The 12,409-nt window shown below is 33.7% G+C and overlaps 1 protein-coding gene across 3 annotated transcripts in view; it reads left to right on the top strand.

Annotated features, from left to right (window-relative positions):
* The window catches only part of CNTLN (centlein), a 315,203-nt gene that overhangs the window by 197,859 nt on the left and 104,935 nt on the right, over positions 1-12,409 (top strand). For all 3 annotated transcript variants that reach the window (XR_006295095.1, XM_043566783.1, XM_043566781.1), the window contains exons 14-15: positions 303-394; positions 5,212-5,747. Coding sequence is in view for 2 of the 3 variants with exons in the window: in XM_043566783.1 (XP_043422718.1) it covers positions 303-394; positions 5,212-5,747 (628 nt within the window). In the remaining variant the exon portion in view is untranslated. The remainder of the gene's footprint in view (positions 1-302; positions 395-5,211; positions 5,748-12,409) is intronic.

The raw sequence follows: 12,409 nt of genomic DNA on the forward strand, positions 1-12,409 counted from the left end.
GCAAAGGGGGAATAGTCTACAAAAGAATGAAAATAGGAATAAAAGTATAGCATTGTTAACCTGAAGATCTGTTGTACCTTTGAAAATCTTACACTGGGCGAAAAAAAAGACGCTACAAAGATACGTAATTATGTGACTGAAAATCTTGGAAAAGGTCACCATTTAGTTTCTAGCCAAATACTTGACAATAAAATAGGCTAGAGTATTCATAATTGAGAAAGCAGAACCTTTTTCCTTAAAATGACAGGACAGTGTTTCAGCATTATATGAGTTACCATAATATATTATTTATTCTCCACCAGAACAACTCTGTGGATATGGTGAAGATGATGGGGTCAAGAAGAGTACTCCAGAGAAGAATGGGAAAGAAATGTCGGAGCAGACATGGCAGAAGGTAGTGCAATCTTTAAGATATTGAGCTGAGGAAGTTAAATCTGAATTTTAACATAAAGGATTATAGTTTAAAACGAGGGCTCATGAACTTAAACCTTGTGTGCATCCTTAATTTAAATTCATAATTCAAAATCATTGGCTTGCCAAAATGGGTTAAAAAAATCAATGTTAGTGAAATAAATGTGCAAACACTTGTGCTTCTGTTGACATAGATTAAAAATATCTCAAAGATGAAATGAAGAGAATGACAATGGAAATTAAAAAAATGTATACTATATGTGCTTATTAATTATAATTTAGCAATTTAACTTTAAAATGGAACATGATGAGACTCTGTTATACTTCAAAAGGCATACAGGTTTAAAATATTTAAATGATTAAAACTGAGCATAGTTTTAACTTTGGTAAAGTAAAATGGTAACATGTTTATCATTTAATTTTAAACTTAAAAATATACATGACCCATCTCATTTTAGATAGAAATTTATGACCATATAATTTTGGATAGCACTCCCTGCTTTAATAGACCCACTTGTATAAACCCTGTAGTCACTTTACATCATGTCTGTAATTAATAATAAAATGTTCTTTAAAAATCTTAACATTGATCTTTACAATTTTATACTTAATTCGTATTTTTGTATATAAACACATTATTATCAAGATCCATTAAGTTGGCTTGGTTGCATTTTAGCCTCTTTGTTATTGTTATAAAGGAAAATATTCTTTAAAAAATTTGTTTTAGTGTTTATTTAGTTTTGAGAGAGAGAGGGACAGACAGACAGAATGTGAGTGGGGGAGGGGCAGAGAGAGAAGGAGACACAGAATCTGAAGCAGGCTTCAAGCTCTGAGCTGTCAGCACAGAACCCGATGCGGGGCTCGAACTCATGAATGGTGAGATCGTGACCTGAGCCAAAGTTGGACGCTTAATCAACTGAGCCACTCAGGAACCCCCAAAATTTTCTTTAAATGTTTTCATCCTATAACTGGTTGTCATTTGCTACACTAGATACTTAGATAAAGCTGGAAATACACAAATATATAAACAGAAATATTAATGCTGCTACTTATATTTGTTTCATCTGTGACTTGACTTATAGGAAATCTAGGAATTTACAACAGATGATGTGATCCCTTATACTTCTAACACTTGCCATATGTCAGGTAACAAAGGCTGTCATCTCATTAATACTGAGTAACACATATCAGGTTACCACAATAACATACAGAACAAGAAATGCTCACATTCATTTATCTTAAGGTAAATATATAATTGAAATTACACATTATCAACTGGAATGTCATACAGTTTGAATAGTTTCTTTGTTTCAGAACAATATTTTTGTTTGATGGGGTTTGTATAATTTATCTCTGGCTATATAATACTATACTACTATCTACCACTATCTTAAGGTAGGAACCCTGAGGAAATCTGTTATTTCTTTCCACCTAAGGCTACTACCATAGTGGATCCAGAAATCCATTTTAAGTCTTTAAAACCCAACAGGAATTATTTGCATTGGATCATACTAATTTGCCACTTTTTTTTTTTTATATTAACCTAATGTAATTGTATGAGTCATGATTTAACCATTTTTAGTTGGGTTTCCTTATTTTAAAAGGATGTATTGTAAACTCATTCAAAATAGGATTAAAAGATAGTAACAACTTGAAAACGGTATTACTTACATAGTAGAAATGAAACATATAAGATTATTTTTTAATAATATATTAACATTTCACACTATTATGGTATGAGTTGAGTCCCCCGACCAATGTTATCCTGTCAAAGTCCTAATCACCAGCATCTAAGCATGTGCCTATATTTGGAAATGAGATCTTCAAAGAATCAGTTAAGTTAAAATGATTATTAGGGTTTAAGCTACCCAGTATGGTATTTTTTTATGGCAGCCCTAGCAAAGTATTATAGACACTTTACAAAGTCAAGTGTTTTATTTCAGTTTTGAAAGGAACCACCTTTCTGGTAAATTATTTAAACGATCAGTACTGGAGGAAAAGTATGCACTTGAGCTGATTTACAGAAAAATCAAATACCTTTAACAAATCCCTAGGCTTTCATTTTCAAATATATATTGAAATTTTCTTTTCTATTTCTGGAGGCTTAACATCAGGTTAACAACAATTTTAAGAGTGTACTTTGAACAACACTTTAATTTGTGCTATGGACTATGGGAAGTAGTGTCTCTTTTGTTATTTGTCCTCCATTTTAAACTTAAATGCGATTAATTTTGACCAGTTCTTATAAGTAAACATAGATTCACTTTAGGCAGTTAACATACTTAAACATTTTAAATGTAACAGACTTTAAACAGACATTTTTCCAGTGTTATATAAAATTTTCATGAGTTGTACCTAACATAAATGGATTTTAGTCAAAAGAAAAAGATAATGCTAATTTCCAGAATTGAAATCTCATACTTAAGGTGTTTGTTACATTTGTTCATAACATATTTTAATCAAAAGTACAAAGTTGATTTAATTTGATCTAATTCAGCAATATTTAATGCAAGTAATTATATTTCAGCTCAAGTAATTTTATTAAGTAGCTGTTATGATTAATAATAATAATAAAGACAATAATGAGGTGGTAATGGTGATGATAAACTGTTTAGAACTCACTGTCTATGAGGAATTGTGGTGTATGATCATGTTCAATACTTATAATCTACAAGACAGATGTTACTAATCCCATTTCACAGAGAAGGAAACTTTAAAATAGGTTAAATATTTTACCAGGTTAAAGTAACCTGAGCTGGAAGTAAGATATAGCACAGAAAATATTCAATATCCCCAAGACCATACTGTTTCTTAATATTTTTGTATCACTACTGTCAAAATCAATTTTTTTTAAAACAGTATAATTGCTTATTTCTACAAAATAGATTTTAAAAAATACAGTTTATTCTATTTACTCCACCATGGAATTAACCTGTTAAAATATCTTAAAATATATATATGAAAAGTATACTATTGTTTGCAGTGATTAAAACCACTAAGAAACTGAAGAGGTTGTAAAAAGGTGATATTCCCTATCTGGTAGTAGTGTTTACTAAATGGAGAATAAAATTTGGCATACAATGATTTTGAAAAAGTAAATGATTTTTAACCAGAGTTCATGTGTTCTTGAACACTGTATTTTTTGTCACTTTATCCAGCTCTTCAGTGACGTATTTGCATTGAAAAGGAATAATAGAATTTCTCTTGCATATATGCACAGAGGTCTGCAATAGTCTGATACAAGCTCTTTCATATACCTCTACTCCAGGTCAAGAGTAAGCCCTATAAAGACATAGATCTAACAGTAAGGGAATGTATCATATTACAGAAAAGCAAATTTAAATTAGATGAGATTCTTAATATTGTGTTGGGAAATATCCATGTCCTGGGACAGGATAACTAATCAGTAAAATCTGTTGAATTAAATGAAGAAGGTCGACCTCACAAGAAAAGTAGGGGGTGTAGAAGTACAGGTATCAGAAATGACTGAAAGTAATGTTTAGGAAACAGCTTACATCTTCACCACCTTAACTAAATCCAGTAAACTGGAAAGTGGTAAATATGTGCATATTTTCATCTTGCAGATTTCTGGAATATTTTATATCCTTGGTTTTCAATACATCAAATATGTTTTCACCTTTGAAGAATTGTTTTAAAAGTAAAAATGAATCTATATAGTTTCCCAATCATTTAGATTTCTTGCTTGACTGCAGTCCTTTGTTCATTTCCCATGTGTATCTGGGCGACTCTTTTTCCCCACATAGCTTGTAGAATACTGTGAGGGGCACAAAATCTTGAATTTGAATCCCAGTTCAAAGAATGTTTACCTCTCTGCATTATTTAAGTTTTCAGAGCCTCTGTATCCTCTTCTGGGAAGATAATTGTTGGCTCTACTTACCTCACATGGTTTTGGGATGATCTAGAGAGATGTTTATGAAGCCATCCCGTAAACTGTACTTTACAAACAACAGTGATTATTTGTTTTTCAAGATTTAAGCTGAAATCAACTCCTTGAAAGTTTCATATTCATGGCTTAGTATTATAATTGCTTTGTCCTTTTTGCCCAGATTTACGGCACTTAGATCCTGTCCTTAATCAGTTTTATTTACGCATGTGCCTTTCTTTCCAAATAGTTTTTGAAATTTCTTAAGGTCAGAAATTGTATGTTTTCATTTCTTTGTCCTACAACATGAACATTGTTTATTGAAATAAATTAATGCAATATTGGAATAATTGTAATTTTAAGTTGTTAGACTTTTTTTGGTAAATGTTTCCTTATTGTATAAACTAAGGACCTCATGACTGCTAAAATTACATTTTTCTCAGAATAAAGTAGACTTGGTAGATTATTTTTTTAACTAGGTAATCATTTTTTCATATGATTGTTAGATATTGAAGAAAATTGTTATTTTATTAATAAAGTTTCTCTATGTATCTATTTTTAGATTTTGTATAAATTGTTTTTTTCTCTGAAAATATTTTTTCACAATAATTAGACTACATAGCTAAAGTGCTTATGTCAGAAAACTGCAAAGTTTATTAGCATACTTAGTTCTGTGTCACTTTGTGTAGAATTTTAACTTCTTTTACCATCTGTCCTTTATTTAACAGATGTATTATTGCATTTTATAATGTATTTATCTACACCACCTTAGAATTATTTAGAAATTAAGTACTTTAGATTTATTTTGTCCTTGTGCTAAGTGTAATTTTATTTTCATAAATTAGAAATGATAAAAAATATACAGCAGATTATGGTTTTTGGACCTTTAAAAGAATAAATTAAACTCTAATGTTTAGGTCATTGAATTGGAAAGTCGGCTAAAATCTTTTGAGAAAAGGTCAAGAAAATTAAAAGAAGGGAATAAAAAATTAATGAAAGAAAATGACTTCCTGCAATCACTCTTAAAGCAGCAACAGGAAGATGCAGAGGACAGGGAAAAAGAGCTAGAACAGCTACAAAGGGGGAGTAAAGAAGTAGAAAAAGATAAAGCTGGACTTCAAGTAAAAATCAGTGAGCTGGAGAGAGAAGTCACTTCCCTAAGGAGACAAGTGGCAGAAGCTAATGGTTTGAGAAATGAAAATGAAGAGCTGAAGAATTCAATGGAGAAACTGCAGCAATTAGCAGACAAAGCTAAATCTGAGATGGCCACCACGGAAGTGAGGTCTGGACAATATGATTGTAAGACAACCACTACCAAGGTTAAATTTAAAGCCGCCAAGAAAAAGTGCCCTGTGGGCCGTTACCACACTGTTCTCAATCACTCCATCAAGGTTATGAGCAATGTGTTTGAGAACCTCAGCAAGGACGGCTGGGAGGATGTGAGTGAAAGCAGGTAAGGCTCTCATTAACTTAGCTCTGTGGTGGGGACACTGTGCATATGTAAAGCACCAGCAAATGGAGATTGAATTTCAACTACTGTCGATTTGGTATTCAGAAAAAATACTGTCAGATCCTTTGAAATATCTTGGGAGGTCTTGTTCTGAGCTTATTGACTGAAATTTGCATGCAAAATTAGCCACAACTGCATGAGTATTTGAATAGGTGCCAGGAAACCCAAAAGAAGGCAATGCTTGATTTCTTCCAGTGATGCTATTTTCATGCAGTCATGAGGCTTGAAATTGACAGTTTGGCAGGTTGATTTAATTTGCTGGCCCTTTGCATATTCACCACTGACAGCTAAGGATTCCCAGGCAAGCCTACTAAGTCGGTTTAGTTATCTTGTGACATGCCAACCTGGGAGGAGAAACATTTTTCCCCCTTAATTTAGTTAGATAAATTTTGAATGACCCATTTCAGCTTGTTACCAGATGTCTACAAGCTGTTTAACATCCTTTAAATTAAGAACCATCTTCACTAATTATTTCATGTATGTATTATGCAAAGCCATTGTACTAACTTTAATTGAATGGTGGTTAAAAATCAGTTCTTTAAAGTTAAAGCTCTATAAATTCCTGGTCCTAAGTTATATAACACCTAGTGAATAGCAACAGGAGAATACTAAAAATCTATAATATTTCTTTTCCTTACCCCTGGCTATACATTCGTATATGTACTTGAAGCACATCAGTAAAACCACAAAGGCAGGTGGATAGTAGAACACCTCTTTTTGTATCTATGTAATAGGGAAGTTCAGTGTTGCCAGAGTTGCCAACAGACAAATAGAACTATTTTCATAATTCTGTCTTGTTTTATAGTGGCATGTATTTCCTTTTATTTGTCTAAGTTTGTTTTTTTTTAATCCCCAAAAGACATGTGTTTCAGATTTGGTATGTCCCTGGATGGTGTAGGGGTGGAAGAGTTTTCCCTTCTTCCCTTCTAGGTTCTTTGGCTGGTCTCATAATGAAATTGATTTAAGAAAGATTAACAAGAGAAAAAGTATCGGAAGTTTAATAATATGCATACCTCCTGTATACATGGTAGAGGCCCAAGAAAACTGAGTAACTCCCCCCAAAACAGCCAAAACCATCACCTTCAATACCACCTTCAGCTAAAGACAAAAGAAGATGAGGTCAGAGTGTCAGTTATGGGAGGTTATCAGGAAAAGCATAATAAACAAGGGTAAGGTTCTTATGCAGAGTTAAGCCCTTGTCTTCTTCATTGGCAAGAATTTTTACAGATTTAGACTCATCCATCGCTTCCTGGTATAAGGAAGCCTACACCCTTACAAATGGAGATTTTCCTTATGCATGCCAGTGTCTCTTAGAAAAGGGTAACTTCTACTTGATTCTCAGAATTTGTCCTATGTCTGTTGTTTCCTAAAAGTAATTCGTATGCCAAAGAGACGTATTTGCGGGTGGCAAATTCTGTTCCCCTACTATCACACCTTTGAAAATTCCCCGAGAAGTTTCACAGTCCAGAAGCTAAGCTGACAGATTGATTGCTTCATATCTCACAGAACCAGTGTCACAGTCCTGAGAATAGGTCAGTTTAGTTAAACAGTGTCTTATTTCAGCAGGTGGGTCTTGCAGGTGGGCTCCCAAAGTTAGGCCTATTTTGTGAGAGAAATGAGGCATTTAAAAAGGCATTTCTATGGAAGTGAAATAAAAACAGAGGTTAATGATTGGAGCAGACTATAAAATTAATCTTGAATCCTGAAGGCAGCCAGTGGAGAGAAGACATTTCTAGAGGTAGGGGCTGAAGCATCTTTGCAGTTTGAATATCTCCAGTGATGTCATTGGTTGTTTAGATAAACTTTCTGAGTGGCCCACACAGCAATAGGCATGAAGATTATCTAAACATGAGCTATTGTGGTGGTTTCTCTGAAGTGTATATGAAGTGATCTAGCTTCATTTTGCAGAGCTTTGGGGGGGGGGGGGAAGGCAGTTTTAGTTCTCAGTGATTAGTTTGATTCCAAGTGGAAACGTTAGTTTGGAGAGTCATAGCCAGATATTTGAGGAAACCAGAAGAATTCAGGATTCCATCTAGTTTATAGGTAAACAACAAACCCTCAAGGTAATTAATCAGAACTGGAATCTAATATTCACAAAGGTGTGTTATTGAAACATAATTATTCTCTTTTAAATCACCTTAATTTCTACTAAAGACAGCCAAATTAAGGTTAATTTGTTTGCAAAACAAACCTAGTTTCAATAAACTTGGCCTGATTATTTACATAAGTCCAACAAAGAATAGTGGTTGACTGTATAGACTCTTCTTAAATCTGCTTTGCTGAAACTTTTCATAAGGATTTTCAGACTGAACTTTTCAAAGCTTCTCAAGGCCAAGATGCCAATCCAAGGATTTGCCACTGGAATTGCTTGCAATAGCAATAGATTGGGGTAAATTTCTCTCTTCTTGAAGTCCTTCAAATATCCTGAGGTTTCTTCACCTGCTGGGAAGTAACCATCCTTGCTTACCTGGTATGGCTGCCAGGAACCCTGTAAACAAGCTACCAGGATGTTTTTTCAAGAAGTTTTATTGACTCCATAAAGTCACCTTTCTTCCTTAAAGCTGTCTGGTCATAATCTGAGTCTTTGCATACCTCTCTAAAATATGACATTCCAGTCACAACTTTGGTAATATACTCATTGTTTCCAATTATGTCATGTTACCAAGAGAACAGATTCTTATTGAATTTATGCCAAAAAAAAAAATAGATTGCCATGAAAATATAAGAATGTTCACTAAGAGTTTCCAAATTCTGGAGGGATCATTTAAGGAGAAAAAGATGTTTCAATTGTTTACACAGGTCCATTTTACCAAATTGCTGTAAGTCCTTGCTAACCTAAGAGGAAAAGTTTTCTTAAATCTGGAAAAACACAACATTTAAAAAATTAGCAATAAAACAAAGTCACAAAACTTATAATCATCCTTATCAGTTCATTAAGTCCCATGTTACTAATTTTTGTTCTGCTTGAATCCAATTTTCCCCTTATGTTCTGGAAACTCTTATCCAGTTTTATGATCTTAAAGGTATTAGAAACTTGTATTTTGGAATATTTTCCATGAGTCTCCTTGGAGATCAAGCATTTTCCAAACATTTTTGCAAAAGTTTCAGTGTAAAACAATAAGTCCGTAAATAACAAAGAGTTAAAAAAATGGCCATGGTTAAAGATCTGGTGAGAGTTCCTTACAATGCAGTTGACAGGAGGGGTGCCTGAGTGGCTCATTCTGGTATGCCTCAGACTCGGTTTCAGCTCACATCATGATCTCATAGTTCATGGGATTGAGCCCCACGTTAGGCTCTGCACTCACAGAGCAGAGCCTGCTTGGGACTGACTCTCTCTCCCCCTCTCTTTCTGCCCCTTCTCTGCTCACACTCTCTCAAAATAAATAAACATTTTTTTAAAATGCAGTTAACAAGGAAATTTGGTTATTTCTGTAATATATAATATTTCAAGATAACAACTCGAATTATAAATGATAACATTATGTCAGGACAAATCAGATTTTTAGGAATTTCACGCAAATTCCAGTACACTTAAATTAATAACATATATCTACACAAATATAACCAAAAAAGTTTAGCATCACTTATTTGACAACACTTCCCATATAATTTAACATATCAAGTCAGCCTAATTAGCTTAATACATTTTTTGAAATGTTCCAGGGACCTTCTGAAATATCTGAGTTTCTTCCAGGTCAGAAAGACTTCATTTAGAATTTGATTTGGGGAAGTTTGTCGAGAATATCAAAACGTTTTGGCCACTTGATCATGGGTCACTGTGAGATAATACTTAGTTATCTGTTTAAGGGACAAGACAAAAACTTCACAGGCAAATACAGACATTCACATAGTTCTCAGCAAAACTTCTTTCTTTGTATCAAGAGGACTAGGTTTATTTAAATAATCAAAAACCTGATTATAAAAATAACAAAGCACAGGGAATTATTTTGATAAAAACACAAAATCTTTGCCTTCAAGGTAGATTAGTTTAAAAGGTAAAGAAGAACCTTTCACAGTCTCTTATGAAGAATACACAGAGAGTCAAGAAAACGTTATCCTTTTACCAGAGACAGAATCAATTTGTAAAATTGTAGCAGCTGCCTTTTGATATTAAAATTCACTCAATTAAGTTAATCTTTATCTTAGCCAGTCCTGTCCATCCATAAAATTCCTTTCTAAAGGTTCCTTTCCACAGACTTTCTACAAGTTTCAGATTCTGTCTTGATTTTCCTCTTTTCCATTTTTAAATAACCAGTTTTTTTTTTTTAATTTTTTTTTTTCAACGTTTATTTATTTTTGGGACAGAGAGAGACAGAGCATGAACGGGGGAGGGGCAGAGAGAGAGGGAGACACAGAATCGGAAACAGGCTCCAGGCTCTGAGCCATCAGCCCAGAGCCCGACGTGGGGCTCAAACTCTCGGACCGCGAGATCGTGACCTGGCTGAAGTCGGACGCTTAACCGACTGTGCCACCCAGGTGCCCCTAAATAACCAGTTTTATGTTGAGATATTTACTTTATTTTCATTCAACAAAATGCATTTCTATTCCTTTTTTTTTTTTAACTGGAAACATATATCTTACTTTTCTTGCATTTAGAGATGTTTTTCATATTATTTCTAACAGTTTTAGTTACATTTATTAATTAGAATTCCTAACCCTTAGAAACCTTAATTTCTAGTGAAAACTAAGTAAGCAATTGTGAACTGTGTGTTGCAACAGCATTCTTTAGATTGCCAAATTTATGAGTACATTCCATAATGTACAGTCTTTCAATATGCAACAAGGCATGTTTACTAAGAGATCCAAATAGTTCTTTAATTCCTCTGTAACAACCAGAAGTAGATAGGCCCATGTTTAGTAATTATATTATCTTATTTGGAAATGATCTAGATGTTCAGTGAATTTCTCTGAATTTAAGTTAGCAAAACTTTAAAGGTTCAACTTACCTAAGATATTTGGGGAACTGTTTTTAAGAACACATACTGTTAAATGTAATCTCTGTTAAAAAGTTTACCTAAAAACTCTTACCACTACTAATGTCTATCTTAATCACTCGCTTCCAATAATTATGTTTAGACTACCACTGAAAGCTTCATGAGACATTAGACACAGCCAGCCATCACCCTAAGTTATCCTTGCTGATAAATTTCGTAAGAGATACAACATGAAGTTATTTGACTAGTAAACCAAGGCAGAATAAAATTTGTATCTCTGCATTATATGTTGATAAATCTAAAGACATACCTATTTTAATGAAACCAACAAACTTAAACTAGTTTTTATTTACCAAAGATTATACCAAGTCATGTGAACTTGAGAAACATATAGGTCCATTTTTGTTAATTTCTGAGAATTCAATTTATATAAGTGTTTAATTTTCTTTATGTGAATTAAATAGAGCTATTTTTCAAGTTAATTTTGGTAATATCATCTGGAGGCAGAAAAATATCACAAATCTACAGCATACATATACAGACATACAGAGACCTTAAAATTTTAGACATGAGACAGGTATGAAAATGTAGAACTTACTATTAAAAGAACAGTAGAAATGAGTTAAATTTATCTGGTCAGATGGCTAACGATTTTTTTTGTTTTTACTAATATTTGTGGAGAAGACACTGATTTTTTATTTGCCTAAATTTTTTTTTTACTAATATTTGTGGAGAAGACACTGATTTTTTATTTGCCTAAATTTCTTTCTTTTTTTTTTAATTTTTTTTTTCAACGTTTATTTATTTTTGGGACAGAGAGAGACAGAGCATGAACGGGGGAGGGGCAGAGAGAGAGGGAGACACAGAATCGGAAACAGGTTCCAGGCTCTGAGCCATCAGCCCAGAGCCTGACATGGGGCTCGAACTCCTGGACCGCGAGATCATGACCTGGCTGAAGTCAGATGCTCAACCGACTGCACCACCCAGGCGCCCCTATTTGCCTAAATTTCAAATGACCTTTTCCCCTTTTGTTCTTCTGATAAGAATTACCTCCTTGAAGTTTGTAGAACATTTACATCTCAAAAGCACAGGGAAGGAATGCAAGCTCCTTTAAGAAGAACTTTGGTTTCCCAAGGCCAATATTTACAAGCCTTTTGAAATAAATAGCAGAGGTTTGGGGAATGGTAAAAAGGATTGGTGGACTTTTAATTATTTCTGGAACCTTACCTAAGGTCCTATAAAGACTAGATGTTTTAAAACAAGGACAGCTGTTTGAATTCCTCAAAGAATTGCTACAAGGTATCTAAGAACTGTCACACCCATCCAACTATGTTGAATGTTTTTCTTCCCCTCTGGGTATATTTAGTTTAGGAGAGAAGCCCTAAAAAAAAAATTCCTGTCAAGCACTGAATATCAGCTTTATTCACAAATTCAGTCAGACTCATAGCTTCCTATCTAATTTCTATTTTTTTTAATCTACCCACCAAATCACAGGAGGTAATCCATCTATGAAAACTTTTGTGGATCTAATATTCTGCTTTTTAAAATTTTTTTTTAATGTTTATTTTTCTGAGAGAAAGAGAGAGCACACGCAAGGAGGAGTGGGAGGAGGGGCAGAGAGGGAGACACAGAATCTGAAGCAGGCTTCAGGCTCTGAGCTGTCAGCACAGA

Source organism: Prionailurus bengalensis, chromosome D4, assembly GCF_016509475.1.
Source record: "Prionailurus bengalensis isolate Pbe53 chromosome D4, Fcat_Pben_1.1_paternal_pri, whole genome shotgun sequence".
Lineage (NCBI taxonomy): Eukaryota > Metazoa > Chordata > Mammalia > Carnivora > Felidae > Prionailurus > Prionailurus bengalensis.